Source organism: Phocoena sinus, chromosome 7 (assembly GCF_008692025.1).
Source record: "Phocoena sinus isolate mPhoSin1 chromosome 7, mPhoSin1.pri, whole genome shotgun sequence".
NCBI lineage: Eukaryota > Metazoa > Chordata > Mammalia > Artiodactyla > Phocoenidae > Phocoena > Phocoena sinus.
Genome location: NC_045769.1, coordinates 100,621,348 through 100,639,848, shown reverse-complemented (window position 1 = coordinate 100,639,848; position 18,501 = coordinate 100,621,348). Strand labels below are relative to the sequence as shown.

The following is an 18,501-nucleotide window of genomic DNA, read 5'->3' as shown; positions in this document are numbered from 1 at the left end:
CTATGTGGCAATATCTGTGCATCTTTTCTCTTAGACTTCTCCACTTTCAGATGAGAGTCTTCCAAATTGTTTTATGAGACAGTACAGTTAGCAGGCAGAGTTTTTGCCTCTCCCCAGAGTTTCAGCTGGGGAGAGGAGTGGGAGATGTGTCATCATTCAGGATATAGACTAAGTATCACTTTCTGCTGTTTAATAAGCACTTGTTCCTTCAGCTGACTTGGCATCTCCAAAGCCAGATACACAACTGTGTTTTTATTCTACCATCTTTAATTAGAAGTCTAGGCTACTCCATTTTGGAATATCTCTAAGTTTTAGAATAGTTAAAATAAAATATATTGCTTTTGAATTTAAATTAATCTCTCCATGATTTCTACATTTTGAGTCTGAGCCTGATTCCTGGGTTGCAATATAAGATATATCTACCCAGGACCCAACTTTTCTATATTCCACCCACAAAAGTGTCCTCATTTACCATAATGAGACACTGAATATATATGTTGGGCCATGTGCTATAAACAGGTGTGATGTGGAACTAAGAATCTAGTGAAAAAGATACACGTTAAACATGTAAAAAAATGAATTGATAATATTAGGTTATAACAAATACTAAAGGACAAACGAAAGGGACAGTACAATGGAAGGATTATCTGCTTTTATTTTTGCACATTGCATCTAAACATGCTACTGAAAATGATTTGAGAATGTTTTTAACAGCCAGAACATGCTATTGGCTCATGTTGTGCTAAAGGTAATCAACTAAAATTCTCATGTATATTTTTTTCATATAAACAGTCATTAAATAGAATCTCTTCCTGTATATTTGTGTAAATATGTTTGCTTTCATTTGTTTGTTTTTACTAAATGTTAGTTTTTGTACCTATTAACATTAAATTTCCTGTTGTGAAGAAACATCTAATTTCTTACACTATTGAAATATATTTGAATTAATTTGTATCATTTTTCTTTTCAAGTATAATGGCCAAGTCTACCACAGCTGCATACATTATACCTTCTCTGACATTAGTATTCAAGTCGTTGACATGATGGTTGAAGAGATCAGGGCAAAGCCATGAGTACCCATCTGGGCTAATATAACTTCATTAATCAACTTTAGACTTTAGCTTTGTTGTTGTTGTTTTTTAATTTTCTGTGAACCTTTGGTTTTCCTTCTTAGAACTCCTTTCTCCCCACTTTTAGACAGAGGAGTCACAGACTACTCAAGAGCCATCCCATCCTGAGCTGGTCAAGGGCTGGACTGCATTTGAACAGTTCTAATTCAGGCAGAAAAGGAAAATTATAAGCTTTCATTCTTTCTCTTCTTTTTGCCTGATATGCTATTCATCACTTAACTCTCAAAGTGGTAGAGGACATGTGTTTTTATGAACTTAAAAAAATAGGTACACAGGCCCTATTTGTATTGCAGGAACACTTATATCAGCCTCTTACTGGGCAAGCAGAAACCTCTTTGAGGCCCAGCCCAGGAAATCAACACTGGCATTCACATCCTGTGTTTTTAACTTGGACTTTTGTGATATCTTTAGAGCAGAATTGAGTCTAATGAACAGAGATGAACCTTCTTCCCTCACTGCTTGAGGATATTCCTTCAGAAATCCTAGGCTCATTTGAACTCAAAGTCTCCACTATCAGGTTGAGAGTCCATCAAACAAGTGTTTGAGTAGCTGTGATCTGCTGCCAGATCCAACAATCCAGCTCTCGAGAGGAAAGTGAGAGAAACAATTCAAAGGAAATTAATCAGTACCCGGTGACAGGTTACACAGGATGAAGTAGACGAGAAAAGAAAAGAACACATTTGACTTACTTATATTTTTAAGTAGTGCTATTTGGTTTAGCTTGGTTTTGTCTTCTAGACTTACACTTTCAGTTTGAATCTACTCCTTTAGCTAAAATAAAATGCTTGATAAAAACTTCTTTTAATTATATTATTTTCTTGGCAGTTATCAAAAATTTTTAAAAATGTGTGAAAGTACACATTGAGAAATAAATGTCTAATGTTTGAGTTTCCCCTGTAGAATATTAACAAGTATTTTTTCTTTCAGGAATTAAGATTGCATCTCAAATTATTACTAATGCTTAAAAATACCCTTATTGAACAATTATTTCTTAGACAATAAAAATTTAATTTTGTGAGCTAATATCAATAGATATATGTTAATTAAAATGCCTAGTAAAATTTTTCATTAAGAATCATGTGTATTAACTTGTATGTCAATTTAAATTTTAGCTAGAGATCTTCATATTGCCAACTCTATACGCCATGGATTTGACAGGTGCAACATCATCTAAAGATACATATATTAAAAAAACAAAGGCACTGAACTTTTAAATCATGAGATCTGGGTTTGAATCTCTGTGTGACTTCTCATCAGATACTTAAGCTTCAGAGCCTAGGTGCCGATTCTGCATAGTACACATACTAATTGCCATATAGAGAATAGTTGGGAGGATGAAAGAGAAGATGGTCCTATCACATAGTAGGTACTCCATAAATGTTGATTTAATTTGAGTTTAAAATGCAAGGCAAATGTTTCTGTTTTGGAAATGATTTACTTGAGTGAATTTTCGTTCCTCTGATCACAAGATGGGAATATTCTTGGCTGGACAATGTCATTATGTGACAGTTGGTAAAAACTTTGCTCATCTGTTGGCTTTCTCTCCCTCTTCACTCAACATTTCTCTCATCTGCAGTTTATACTGAGGAAAATAAAAACTAAGGAAAATGCCAAGTATATCACTTAAATTTGAAAGGAAAATACATTTATCCTTAGGATGAACAGAATCATGATATGAAAAAAGAGAAATCAGGCAAAATTTAGAAAATACTTACCTAAAAATTAAATAAAAGGAAACTAAGAAAACTGGAGTTTGAGGCTCTTGGTTAAAACAAAAAGCTTAACTCACAATTTGGAAGTTTATTCAATTACTACGTGGTGTGATTAAGTCACTGGATTTTGTAGGACTTCATAGACACAATTACCAAAATCAAGTAATAAAGAACCTATTTTCTACAAGCAAAGAATATTAAGAGAAAGACCCAGACACAGGTGAGAGACACAAATCTATTATAAATTCTATAACATTTAAGAAGATTCTTGGCAAGAAAAATGTTTAGAAAATGATAAATCCCAAATTAGGTATTTTGCCATAATTTTCAATTAAATATATGCCAACTTCAGCTTCTATTTAGATATTCAGAAAATAAATGAAATGTGGGACCTTTTTCTGGGAGTATGGAGCATGTGAGAGAGGATGCTATTGTAACAGGGAAGAACAAAATCTGACTTCATTTTAGATCTGTTTCTTTTACTTTAACCTTTGCTTTCCATTGCTTTTGTTCTGTCTATAGCTATAGGCATACATAATGGCCTGCCTCGGGGAACCCTGTCCCTATGCCTTAATGTTAAACTAAAGTGCCTTTGTTCAGCTCACAGGGAAACACCCTGATCCTGCCCACCTGTGAATGGCTGCAGAAAAGAAGAAATAAACACGTTCCCTCCCTGAGGCTGGCCAAAACCAGGAGATATTTTGTAGGACTTATGGCCTTTTTACTTTACTTCCTCACCTCCTCCCTCTCTCTGTTCTATAAAAGAAACTAGCATCCTGACCCCGATAAAACGGTACTCTAGGACGCTAGTCTGCCATCTTCTCGGCTGCCCAGCTTTCCAAATAAAGTCATATTCCTTGCCTCACCACCTCATCACTCATTTATTGGCCTGTCGTGCAACGAGAAGAGTGAGCTTGGAGTCGCTAACACTGTGTGCAGCTTTGTTGTTGTTTACTGGTTTGTCTACTTTCACCGGTACCTTACACAACTTGTCAGGACTCAACATGCTTACCTCTGGCTATTTGAGAGTGGAATAATGTTAATATTGGAGAGTCCAAGATTTTACTTGTGTGCTGACATTAAAACATGTTTCGTTCTTCTTTTTTTCCTCACTGCCTTCTTTTCTCTTTCTTCCCTCCTTTCTTCCTCTTGCTTTTCCCCCTCCTTCTTCTTCCATCTTTGTTTTTTCTCTCAGATTGCAAAATTTAAATGCAAGAAAGAACTGACTCTTTCTGGTTTGGAAACATTACAGCAGAAGTTCAACAGAAAATTATCCAGGTGCTGGTAGATTCTATTTCCCATGTCTTAATAAGTTTGTAAATACTGAAATATATACTATACAGTTAAACGCTATATTGAGACAAAAGTAGAAATGTCTTAGATCCTAGGAATTGGGAGTTAATGAGAATTTGGACAGATTAGGAAGTAGAAATTGAGTTTATTAGAGAAGCAAGGGCAGTATTTAAAATGTTTATCTTCAACATTTAGGGAGATAGCATAGGGTGATAGAAAAGTTTAAATTTTTGACCTCCTAGCTCACAAATTGTGTCATCTTAGAAAAATTATGATACCGAGAAATAAAATATTGCCTGCCATATCAGTATACAAAGGATGTCACAGTCAACAGTGGTTGCAGCCACCACAGACAGTGAGCTGGTGAGCTCTGAGGGAACTCAGGATGTGAAAACAAAGGATACTGGCCCCAGATAGCTGAGGGGCATATCAAAGGAATGCTTTCAGTCAGCCCAGACTCTGGCATCTCCCTGTACATAGAAAAGCACTCAATTCCTTATCTTGAGATATATAGTTTTCTTTTATTAACAGTAATCTTTTGTTCCTACTACCTGCCCTTTGCTGCAAAACTCCTATATATCCTAGCTCCTCCATCACCTCCTCAGAGCAGTTTTCTCAGTGTTACTTGAGACGCTGCCTCCTGGGCTTGAAGTCCTCAGTATGTCCACCGAATAAAACATAATTCTCCACTTTTAGGTGGTGAATATTTTTAGTTGACAGTACATAGTCTCTAACTCATCGTCTTCCCAACTTCAAAATTGGGGAAATAATGTAAGTAGTATGTTTCTTATCAGATTTAATGACATAACATATGTGGTGTCTCAGACCCAGATTACACCCAATAAATGACTGTTATTATCATCTGCCCAAGAATACAATCTCAAAATTCCTTTAGTTTCCAAAAGCATAGCCACGACCCAGTCCTGTAAAGCAGGTGAATACTGGTGATTAATTTTCTCTGTCACATTATCATCTATTCATCCTCATACTCTGTTGTAAGATCATGGAAACCTTTATAGAATTCATCTTTAAGCAATAAGTTATAAAAAACTAGTAGTGGGTTATGAAGTCATTTATTAAATTACAAAAAGCATTGGAACGATTAGAATAAAATGCAAGAAAAAACAGCATAATTCACTGCATAATAAATGTTTCCCCAAATTTTTGTGATCAGAATGAGAGATGAGGGAGGGGATATGGGGATATATGTATACGTATAGCTGATTCACTTTATTATACAGTAGAAACTAACACAACATTGTAAAGCAATTATACACCAATAAAGATATATATAGAAAAAAAGAATGAGAGATGAAATTGGAAACTTTCAGATATGAATGACCTTAACAGTCTCATAAAGGGGTTTTGACAATGTGGTTATGCTAAGGGAACCACTGACCGAAACCACCTGCCCTGGCCAGGCACCATAGTAACGACTTGCATGAGTTATGTTACAACAGGAGGCCCAAACCAGAAGAATTCGGGAAAGGTCAAAAAGAGAGAGGAAACGCCAGTCCATATATCTTACCAACCTCCCAGAATCCTTCTCGCTGGAATCCATCTTGGCTGAGTCATGCACTCGCCACCAGGAAGGACCCTGAGTCAGAGTGATTGGCCAGAGACAACCCAGACACCAACCCCATTACCATAAAACCCAAGACTGTGAGCCATGTGGCAGAGCAGTTCTCCTGGGTTCCCTTACCCTGCTGCTCTCTGCCTGGGTGCCCCTTCCCAATAAAGTCTTTTGCTTTGTCAGCACATGTGACTCCTAGGACAATTCATTTCCAAGTATTAGACAAGAGCCCACTCTCAGGTCCTGGAAGAGGTCCCCCTTCCTGCAACAGTTACTTATGTTTTCAAAAAGTAAATGACCTAATGAAAAAGTATAATGGGCAATAATATTGCTATTGGCACATTGGAAGAAAGTGAGATAATAGTTAAGAGAGTCTTGCAGATGTAGGGTCATGATATGAAAAAGGCTTGGACTTAGGTGATGGTATTCAAGGTGAAGGAGGTAGGATAAATCTGAGTGGCATTTCCTTGAGGGAAAGAGGCAGTGGTTGTGAATCATGATAGCAATTACCTTGAGAGAACAGAACAACTGTGGGTGACCAGTTCAAGCTCAGAGAGTGTTGTTATGTTGCAATGAGTGGGTGAGTAGTCTAGGTTGAGAGAGTTCCTCTGGGGTCAGAAAACAAATGACAGGTATGAGGATTACACTTAGGTAGGCTGATTTTTAAATCAGAAGTTAAATAACTCCTTATATAAGTTATACGGTTTTAAGATGGATGCCAGGAGACTGAAGTTTCTGAGAGATATACAGGGAAGACTAGAAAGTTGACAAATCTGAAAATAGGGTCCCAGGCTAGCCTCTCAGGAGGACAATCTTGACAATCAGCTGTCCTCAGCCCATTTCACAAAAAGAAGCAGTCTTGTCACACAATATCAATGTGTTTGAAAGGGCATCTCTATATCCTGAAAGATTGCTCTGTTTCTAAAGCTGCTATCGTCGAATAAAATAGCTTGAAGGAAGGTTTATTCAAATTGTGGCTTGTCTCTTTCTTGGTGTTTCCTCCATCAACCTACGATACATTTCCCTCTCTGCTTTTGTAAACCAAGTCTTTATAAATGCATGTTCTTATTCAGCATTCAGTTGCTATCGCACTTTATGTCTTTCTTAAGAAGTAAACTCCTAGATGTTTACCTTAGTTTAAGTTTGCATAGACAGTCTGCACCAAGCATAGTCTGAAAAGAGTGTTGCTTAATAAGTGCCTACTGATTAAAAAAAAAAAAAATCACTTCATAAATACTTTATCTTTCAGAAAAAAATCAACCTTGTGTTTATCGCACTTCTTGGACAGTGGATAGAATTGGTTCATAGACCAAATTCTGATGAAGAAATATCACTGCTCTGAAATGGTTGAGATTTATTCTGCACGAAGTGCAATATTCCAGCATTGTACATAGCAGGACTGATGCCTCTTTCTCCTTTTCTCTGCTGCTTGGCTGACATGATAATAGTTGTCAGGAAACCAAAGAAAAACAGAGCTGAAGGGAGGTCAAGTTCTTCCAGCTGAGCTTTGTTATGCCCAAATGTTACACAGGGGCATGAGCCTACACCCTAGCTTACCTGCTTCTTCAAACACTGGGGAGAGCAGAGAAAGCTGAGAAAATAGATCTGTTCTGTTTTCCTGGTCACTGCCACTCTCAGAGTTGAGATTGGACTCCTTTTTGTGCCTTTTCCAAATCACAACTCACAGACAATATGGTACCCTTGTCACCAACTGAAGGAAGTATAAGAAAATGACAGGCTGTATTTTGACCAGGAAATTTTGATGCAAATCTAGCCTTTTATTTTCCCATAGAATATATTCAATTATCATATGGGAAAATTTTTTAAATTAATTAATTCATTTATTTATGGCTGCGTTGGGTCTTCGTTGCTGCGCACGGGCCTTCTCTAGTTGCGGTGAGTGGGGGCTACCCTTTGTTGTAGTGTGCAGGCTTCTCACTGTGGTGGCTTCTCTTGTTGCGGAGCATGGGCTCTAGGCGTGTGGGCTTCAGTAGCTGTAGCACATGGGCTCAGTAGTTGTGGCTCGCAGGCTTTAGAGTGCAGGCTCAGTAGTTGTGGCCCATGGGCTTAGTTGCTCCACGGCATGTGGGATCTTCCCGGACCAGGGCTCGAACCCATGTCCCCTGCATTGGCAGGCATATTCTTAACCACTGTGCCACCAGGGAAGTCTGGGAAAATTTATATATGGATTTTTTTATTTCTTAAGTGATAATATCTAGAACGTTGAAAGGGATGAAAGCAGATATGACTCAAACACTCCAGGTAATCAAAACATTGTAAATCAACTATATTTCAATAAAAACAAAACAAAACAAAACAAAAAAACCAAAAAATGTTCCAGGTAAAATAGACAATGTACCAACTTTCTGGGGCATAATATATCAATGTATATCAAGAATCTTGGGCTTCCCTGGTGGTGCAATGGTTGAGAGCCTGCCTGCCAATGCAGGGGACACAGGTTTATGCCCCGGTCTGGGAAGATCCCACATGCCGTGGAGCGGCTGGGCCCGTGAGCCATGGCCACTGAGTCTGTGCGTCCGGAGCCTGTGCTCCGCAACGGGAGAGGCCACGACAGTGAGAGGCCCACGTACCGCAAAAAAAAAAAAAGAATCTTAATATCTTAATAGTAATCATTTCTCTTAAATTACTTACATTTAAGTTTTTTATTAATAATTATACTTCACAGAAATTACTTCAAGGAAATAAGAAGACACATAAATAAGAATTTATGTATAGGTGTATTCATTGCACTATTATTTAAAATAGCCAGTGACTAAGTGGCTTTTTCAGAGCACTGAATGAATCCCTGGCAGATACAATTAAAGCAATATGCAAAGCTCTGACTTCCCCACAGCCATTGTTATATGATCTGTGTGGACCCTGGCTGCTCAGTGAGTGACCCCCTCAAAGAGCTGTCACCTTGCAAACACATGCTTTTTTTTTCTCACATAGATCATTTGCCTGCAAGGAAGACCTCCTTTTTCTTTCATAAAAATCCCAGTCTCACAAGATCTGCAACGTCACATGAAAAAGTAGAAAGAAAAAATAAAAGCAAAATTTATTTGGCTTAAAATACAGAAAGTATTTTTGAAGAGATGCTTTTAAATATTGAATGAGATAATGTCTTTCACTAGACACAGAAGTAAAGATAAACAGAAAATAAAGGGTTGAAATTAACTATTCAAGGTCATGTAAGTCTGATTAAAAGGTCTGTATAAGATTCTGTGTTAAAAACACACAGTGACTTTGGAAACATACATTTCTGTAGCACTTTTTGAAACATTCATTATGCTTTCTTATGTATAACCCTGTCATTCCATAAAATAGGCAGCTCCTTCAGACAGAGACCATGTCTAATAGATCGATGAGTCCTCAAAAAGTACACAGTGAGTAAGATTATGAGAAGCAACATTGCTTTGAGCCTCCTATCCTTTTGACAAACAGACTTTTACCTAAAGACTGTTAAATTCCTGGTGCATTCAGGGTTGTTATTCATAGAAATGTTAATTTGGGGGAAAAACAAAACTAAAAGATGATTTAATACAAAATATATCTAATTTCACAGTTAAAGAAACAGAGATCTTGGGAGGTCAAATGATTTGCCTAAAGTTGTTACCAAACTAAACCTGGGTCTGTTCACCCAGCTTGCAGCAAAGCCAATCTACTGACATTGGGTTGTGGTGAAGGAAAGTACAGTCTTTATTTGCAGGGCACCAAGCAAGGAGAATGGGCAGCTCATGCTCAAAAGACCCAAGCTCTTCGATGGCTTATAGGCAAGGGTGTTTAACAACAGTGTTAGGAGAGAGGGCTGTAGGATGCCTGTTCAGCTCATGGACCTTCTTCCGATTGATTGGTGGTGAGATGACAGGGTGATGTTTTGGGAATATCAATCATCAACCTTCTGGTTCCAACCAGTCTGGGTTTACATGCTTGTGGTCATCATGTAGTTAGCATCCTCTACTGGTTGGGGGTCATAGTTTCTGCAGAACAACTCAAATACATGCACCAGATTGTTATTTATGACCTTCAGGAGGAACTAGGAGTCCTGTTACTCATCAGTTCTAAGCATTAGCTGCTTGAATCTGCGCTTTGGAACTCGGAGAAGGCCTAGGAGACTAAAACCTTTTTTCTACAAACAAGAAACAGGAGACACAGGTGAGCTTTTTTACCTTGGAGGGCCTGACAAGGTCCTACTTCTTGCCCCCCCTCCTTTTCTTGGATACTCCTCAATCCTGAGGACAATAGGGGTGGGACAAGAAAGGGAATAAAATTTTGGATATAGAGATTAATCATAAATTCTGCAAAGGAACTCAGTTTTAGGCAGACCCAGTTTCAAAGTTACACAATTAGTGTTGTTCAACTAGTAAAGAATAAGACTTTCTATCTCCCTGTATAATGCTCATTAACCCAAGTAATAATTCTTTCTTTTGCCTGGATAGATTCCTGTTTCATGAGATAGAACTGCCAAATGGTATATATATACATATGTATGTGTGTATATATATATATATATATATATATATATATAATCTATTTTAATAGGAATACACTTAAGTTATTTATCTGCATTACAGATTTCAGGTATTTGTATTACAAATACCAGACTTAATAGCATTTAATGTGGAAAAGCTTTAGCCTTTAGTCATCAATTTATACTTGGGTAGTTGGTGTTTGTAGTTTGTATGCTGTTACAAGAGCAAGGCTGCTAAAATAAAAACAAAACCCAAAACAAACCTAAAACTAATTAAATCTTACAATAAGTTAATATCCTTTTGAAGTCCAGATAATGATGGAAGTGAAATATATCATATTTTATGTGAATAAGTTCTGTGTTCAATTCTAGTCAGCAGGTTTAGAGGGTCTCTGGCAGACTACAACAATTCCCATGAATATCAGCTCAAAGAGTTTGAATGAATGAATGTTTTTCTCTTTTAAGAGTAGGCAACTGGGACAAATTGAAAAATATTCCAGTCTCATAAGCACCAAAAAAGGACATTTACAAGATAAATAAGTGAATGAGCATGAAATAGAATGGCTTAAAATAAAATTTTATTGTTTTTGTATTCCCTAGGCATTAATTCTAAAAAGGCCAGTTTACGTCCAAGTGACTACTAGCTTTGCCTATACACAAAAAAATTGGGGAAAGAGACTCGGATTGATGTTACTGTTAAATTGTAGCAGTTTTTCAACAGCAGTTATGCTTTTGTGTAAATTGAAATTAGATGGTATCTGCTTATAGATTATTAATCAAACAGGAATATTCAACTGAAGTTTTCTCTCATAAGTAAACTTTTATTTTGCATAATATGCCATTTGCACTTCATCTACAGCTGCAATCTCATTGGTATAAAAGAAATGCCAATTTCAAAGTTGCCACCTTTTACAATTATAAATTCAGCTTTGTGGATTAATGTTATAAGTGGCCTATTATCATGCTAATTAAATGTGAATGAACCACGCTTTAGAGGCAATCAAGCAGAAATCATTTCACCAATGATGTTCAAGAATAGATTGAACACTTTAGTCCTGTGCATTTCAATACATACATTGAAATCAACTAACACATTTAATAGGATTGATATATAAATACAAATTTCAGAAAATCACCATTGTTATTGTTCTTTTTCAAAATATATGTTAATGAATCTGACAAAATGTATTAAAATATGTATCTTTCATTTGAGGGAAATTTTATTTCATTATTCTTTTAGTTATTAAAATTTATTGAATATGAAGTTTCTACTTTTGAGTTGGAGAAATGAGCTCCTAACAAACCTTCTCTCACATAAATAAGAGCTTTAAATTCTGGATAAAATACAAAAAGCAACTAGCTGAGAGCTTTGGAAGCTGAACAAAACAGGGAGTTTCTAATACAGAAGTTAGAACTTGGAGAAAGTGACCAGCATATAGTAGATCCCCATTTTATTGGTGCTTTACCCTTAGAGTAGATGCAGTTTCAGTGGAGATAAGCTAAAATGATGTCTGTTCAGAGGAACAAGGAGAAGAAACTCCAGGGTAACAAGGGCTGCCGAAGTGTAAGGAACAAAAAGGAGCAAGCTGGAGCAAGCTTAATTCATACACAAGCTCCACCCAAGTTTCTGGTTGATCACTGAATCACTCCTGGGGAGTGGAGGTGGTGAGCAGAATTAAAGCAACTTACAAATAAGCATTACCAAACAAGGAAAATGTGAGTCATTACATGCTTCAGGTGTGATGGTCTGCAATTTGGGTCTTAACAAGTAAATTGCCTGCTAAAATAAAAAATATAGACAATCTTTGGGAAAAAATAAAATGGAATCCAGAGTCTATACAGCATAACACTCACGATGTCCAGGATACAATCCAAAATGACTAGGTATATGAAGGTCAAGAATGTGACTCAATTCTAAGGTAAAAGATCATCAACAGATGGCAACCAGATGGCTCAGAGGTTAGAATTATCAGATGGGGATGCTAAGCAGCTATTATATTGTATAAGGTAAATGAATATGCCTTCATAATGAATGAAAATAGTAAACTTCAACGAAGATTAGACAACACCAAAAAGAAATAAAAGGAAATGTTAGAATTGAAATAAACATCCGAAATAAAGTCACTAGATGAGCTTAACAGTAGAAAAAGATGACAGAGAAAAGGGCCAGTGCACTTGAAGACCTACCAATAGATTTCATTAAGTCAAAATATGAGAGGGAAAAAAAAAAAGATTAAAATAAATGGACTGAGCCTGAGGGAACTTGGGGGTAATTTCTAGTTTTAAATGCCATCTAAAGGGTATAGAAAAAGATCAATGTAAACACAAAATAAATAGAGAAAGGACATATTAATGCTAAAAGAAAAATTAACAAAATAGAAAAGATGCAAACAGTATAGAAAATAATGCCAAAGCTTGTTCACTGAAAAAAATTAAGATCAAAATATTCAACAAATAATAGAGAAGCTATAAATCACCAGTATCAGAAATGAAAGGTCCTTCAAATATTAAAAAAAAAAAATGAGGTTATATTACAAACAGCTTTCTGCCATAAAAATGACATTATAGATGTAATGAAAAATTTCTTTAAAGATAAGCACTGTGAAAGCCCACTCAAGAAAACACAGATAACCTGGATAGTCCTATATTAATTACATAAGTTGAACTTTTTATTAGTTAAACGCCTTCTTAAAAGAAAAATTACAGGTTCAGATGGCTTTCTGGGTAAATTCTGCCAAACATTTAAGAAAGAAATAAATCAATTATACACAAACTCTTGCATAAAATAGAGAACACTTCTTAACTCATTTTGTGACTTTCACATTATCTAGTTACAAAAAACAGAGACATAACAACAAACAAAAAGCAATAGCACGCACAAACACAAACTAATAGTGTACATGAACATGTCCATAAATATTCTTAACAGATTATTAAACAATCATTCCTGGAAATTTTTCTCAAGAGTGCAAGATTGACTTAATATCTAAAAATTAATCATTGTAATCCATCATATTTATAAAACAAAGGAAAATATCCATATGATCTTTCAAAAGATGTAGAAGAAACATTTGAAAACATTTAACAGCATGATGAAAACTTTCAGCAAACTATAAATAATAGAAAACATCTTCAAGCTGATAAATAGCATCTATAAAAGAATATCTCTACTGCTAAAATCATATTTAATAATAAAATGTTAAAGACTTTTCTCCTCAGATCAGAAACAAGGCATGGATGTCTATTCTTGCAATTTCTGTTCATTATTATATTAAAAATTCTAGCCATTGCAATGAAGCAAAGGGAAAAAGTCATAACAAAGAAAGAAGTAAATTTCCTTTTTCAGATGACATAATTATTTACATAGAAAATCCTCAGGAATCTGCAAAACAACTTTGACAGTAAACTTAGCAAAGTCAGTGGATATAAGGTTAAAGTAAAAAAATCTAGTTTTATATACTAGTAGCATAAAAAATAAAAAATAATTGTTTACAAGACCATCAAAAACAATATATATGAATAAATTAAACAAAAGACGTGCAAGATCTGTACACTGAAATCTACAGAAAATTGCTGAAAGATTAAAGATAAACAAAATAAAGAGATATATCATGTTCATAGGCTGGAAAACTCAATACTCAGGATGTCAATTCCCTCAAGTTGAACTTTAAGTTTAATGCAAACAAAATTAAAATTCAAATAGATTTTCTTTTTAGTTTTTGAGAAGTGATTCAAAAATTTTATGAAAATGTAAATTATCAAGAACAGCTAAAGTGATCTTTAAAAAAGCAGAGTTTGAAAAGTAACCACTACTGGTTCCAATATTTACCGTAAAGCACTAGTAGTCAAGACAGTGTATTCAAAAAAAATTCCCCCAAGCTTCACTGAGATATGATTAACAAATACAAATTGTATATATTTATGTTGTACAACATAATTTTTAAGGATTGTAACGTGATGATTTAATATGTCATAAACTAATTACCACAATCAAGTTAATTAACAAATCTATCACTTCACACAGCTACTACTTGTGTGTGTGTGTGTGTGTGTGTGTGTGTGTGTGTGTGTGTGTGTGTGGTGAGAACAATGAAGATCTACTCCTTTAGAAAATTCCAAATATACCATGTAGTATTATTAGCTATAATCACCATGCTGTATGTTAAAGCCGTAAAACTTATTCATCTTATAACTGAGTTTGTATCGGTGAACATCTCCCTATATCCTCCATCCTCATCCCCTAGTCATCACCATTCAACTCTCTAGTTCTGAGTACAGTGTTTTTAGACTCCCCATACAAGTGTGATAACGCAGTATTTGTCCTTCTTATTTTACTTGACATAACACCTTCTGGGTCCATCCATGTTGTTGCAAATGGCAGGTGAACCATATTCTATTGTATATGTGTACCACATTTTCTTTATCCATTCATTTGTTGACAGGTGTTGGATATGTTGTTTCCATATCTTGGCTACTGTGGATAATGCTGCAATGAACATGGGAGCCCAGGTATCGCTTTAAGACACTGATTTTGTTTCCTTTGGATATATACCCCAAAGTGGAATTTCTGGATCATATGATAGTTCCATTTTTAATTTGTTTGTATATTGCTATGCAGTGATCTGGAGTATATATAGTTAAGTATTAAAAAACAAGCAAAACCGAAATGCAGACCATGTTTAGAGTGCTACCTTTCGTGTAAAGAAGTGAGGACATGGATAGATGGGCGGATTACACACATATATTTGCTTACACTAAAAACAAACTAAACTAGATATATAAAGCAAAAATAAATTAAAAGGTTAACCAATTGGAGGAGAGAAGGAAAAGGATGGGGAAGACAGCAGTGGAAGCTAGGATTTCTCACTTGACTGTGGGCAAACTGCTTTACACTATGCATCTTTGTTGCTTTGAACAAAGAAAGAGAGGGAGGGAGGGAGGGAGGAAAGAGAGAGAGAGAGGAAGAAGAAAAGAAGAAAGAGAAGGAAAGGGGGGGAGAGAAAACTAGATAAAATTTGATTTGTTTACCTTGAGGCTCAAGTGATATCACGCATGAGAAACTGCATTGTTTTGCACATGGAAGGCACTGCAATTAGCAATAGTAAATAAGAATCTTGATGGATTGGCTAAGTAATGAAACATATTTATATATATATATATATATATATTTTTTTTTTTTTTCAGTACTGTGTGGGTTATTTTCTGTTTTAACTCTTTAGGATGTCATTTATCTGGATTACCTATGCCTGCAACTGAAATTAATGTCTGGGTTAATCATTGCAATTTATTAAAATTAAAATCATTGGAATTTCACTTAATAGTAATCTTAACTGATTAATTTACTTCTCATCTCACACCTGCTTTGGGGATTTAGGAAATATTCCCTGAATGAATTTGATAACCAATATCTTGCCACTGCAGCCTTCAAAGCAGTATTTTTTCTTAACTGCTGACTTCTATGGCACAGAAGCCCATATAATAGTTACTCTGTAATAAGGCTATCGCTACTGTTTCTCCATCAGTGTGGATATTTTGGTATAATTATGGCCAAAGGGACACAATACAAATTAATGACTATGTTTAGTCTATAAGGCTGACAACTGTTGATCAGATCCCATAGTACAGGCTGAAAAATCTCTTATTTCTTTAAACATAGAATATTCCAACTGGCACACAAAGGCAAGAGATCGAAAAAGATTGTGGAGGATCACACAACCAGTATTTAAGCATCTTGAACCCAAAATGAACATCCATCAGTTTCGATTATCTTCCATTAGTGAGAATTATTCTAATAGCCTCACTAGAGGTCAGGGTATGAGGCAAGGCTCAGAATTATAATCTATGGCCTGGACACCTGCTGCTTAGCTACAACTCTACACCATGGGATGGGGCCATAGTTTTTTGTTGGTCACCAAGCAGTGTCAAATGTAGCTTTTTAAGCAGGTGGCAAACACAGGCTTATAATACTGCATTAGAAGGACACATTTAGAAGTTGTGGGCTCTAGATCCGGGTAGCAAACTTTCTCTGTAGGGGGCCAGACAGTATCAATAAATATTTTAGGTTCTGCAGGCAATATAAGTTCTGTTTCTTTCCTCATTCCTCTCTTTCTTGCCCTTTCTCCCTCTTCCTTCCCTCCTCTCCTCCTCCTTCTTTTTCTTCTCCTTAACCCTCTTTTTCTTCTTTCTCTCTCTCCCTCCCCGCCTCTTTATTTCTAAAACCCTTTACAAATGTTAACAATATTCTTAGTTCAGGAGCCAAAACAGGCCACAGCCTGATTTGGCCAGTGGGCCATAATTTCCTGACACTTGCTCTAGATCAAGGCTGTCTAATGGAAATTTCTCTGAAAATAGAAGGGTTTTATTCCGCACTCTCCTTTACAGTAGCCATAGGGACATCCGGCTATTGATCACTTGAAATGTGATGAATACAAAGGAGGCACTGAATTTTTACATTTATTTAATTTTAATTAATTTATTTAGCCACATATGAGTAGCAGTTGCTGCATTAGAAGCCCAACGTTTTCCAAAATTATGTTCCCATCTTGTTTTCGAAACTACATGTAGCCTGTGGGTTACACCAGTAAGTTGTTTCTCATCTAGTTGGTTGCTCCTGACTAAATTTGATCTCCAAATATTATATGTATGTATCATACTCAGTATATTTTCTTCTTAAGATTTTCATTCTTAGCATATTTATTTTGGCTGTATGCTATCTGGGTAATATTTGGCTCTCCCACTACACTGTATAATCTTTAAGAAAAGGGCTGACATCTGCTTGGTCACTGCTCTAGTCCCAAAGTCTAGCACAAGACTCGGTACACTGTAGGCATGTAATAAATATTTGTTGAATGAAATTTGGGAGGTCCGTGGTAAAAGGTTCCGATGGTCAAACAGTCTGGGAAACACTGAGTTAAATTGATTTCCTCAATGACTTTTATATATTAATATGAACAATGTGAATTTTCAAAATGAGTTGTTCATCAAAGCGCTCCCCAAAATATTGGGAGACTTTGCGTTTTGTGTTTGTTTCCAGAATACTTATTAACATCTTGCTGAATACTAATTCTTCATAAGGTGCAACTTAAGAATGCTGTTCTTGGTCTTATACTAGAGGAACAAAGGTAATTTTTGCAACTCATATATGTTCTGGCCCAATTCCAGGCTTGAAGTCAAATGTTTATAAGAGTAAACAGTCTGTTTGCGTGTGCGTGTGTCTCATAGATTCAATTAAAGTTAAAAAATACTGCAAGAAGTCTGATATGGTTTTAAAACTGGTCAGCAAGATACAGAATTACAGCAATTTGGAACCACTGACTTAGGAACCCCATAGATATGGCTCTGGCAGGGATTGGTTGATGGAAAAAAAAAATCAGTATTTAATATACTTGTCAAAACATTCACCCCATCGACAAGATTAATAGCAAAAATGTTAGGAGACTAGCAAAGACCAACTTGAACTACTTTCCAGTTTTTGCCTAGGGAAATCTTTCTCCTCAGAGGCAGGAACCATCTTCTAACGCTTATCACTTTCCCATTTCACCTACTCCCTTTCTTATGCTGCATAGCCTGGCCAGTTCACAGATGCCAGCATGCTCACCGTCATGATGTAGAAATATAAAAGATATAAAGATTAAAGAGGGTCACAAAGTCTGTACCATTTTTTCTATTGAAGCATCCTGTCTATACTCCTATCCCTTGAATCTGGACAGGCCCTATGACTGCTTTGAGTAGTAGAATACAGTAGAATTGATGCTGCTAAATTTGCTCTCAGGCCCTAAGGCACTCTCAGCTTTCTGCCTCTTGGAACACTCCTTATGGACGTCCTGAGCAAGCAGGTAAGAAATCCAACTACTCTGAGACCATCATGTTGTAGAAGCCATGTGTCAATATGTGACCATGTGGCCTTTGGTCAATCGTTTCAGCTGGACCCAGCCTCTCAGCCGTCTACTCCAAGGCACCTTCCACTCCAAGAGATCATCTCCTCTAAGACACCAAGGGGAAGCCTTCTTGGACCTTTTATGCCAGCGGATTTACAACTGAATACCTTCTTGGACCTTTTATGCCGGCGCATTTACAACTGAATACCATTAAGTAAACTGAATACCATCAAGTAATCCCTGTTGATGTCCAATGGAATAGAATAAACTCCTTACTCAAATTCCTGACCTATAAAACCATAACATATAATGCAATTCTGTTATTTTATTCTAGTAACCTTGGAGCTGGTACTACACAACATAATGATACATAACTGGGACAGAATGAAATAATTGAGTACAAATGACTCTGAAGAGGCTACAAAGCAACGAACTTCTTCGTAAT

General features: G+C 36.1%; 1 protein-coding gene across 9 annotated transcripts in view; it reads right to left on the bottom strand.

The window, feature by feature from the left end:
* Nucleotides 1-18,501, bottom strand: part of DPP10 (dipeptidyl peptidase like 10) — a 1,311,492-nt gene that overhangs the window by 233,923 nt on the left and 1,059,068 nt on the right. Inside the window, exon 8 of one of the 9 annotated variants that reach the window (XM_032638356.1) lies at nucleotides 16,486-16,518. The exons of the other annotated variants lie outside the window; for them this stretch is intronic. Coding sequence (XP_032494247.1) covers nucleotides 16,486-16,518 — 33 coding nt within the window. The remainder of the gene's footprint in view (nucleotides 1-16,485; nucleotides 16,519-18,501) is intronic. 9 annotated transcript variants of the gene reach the window in all.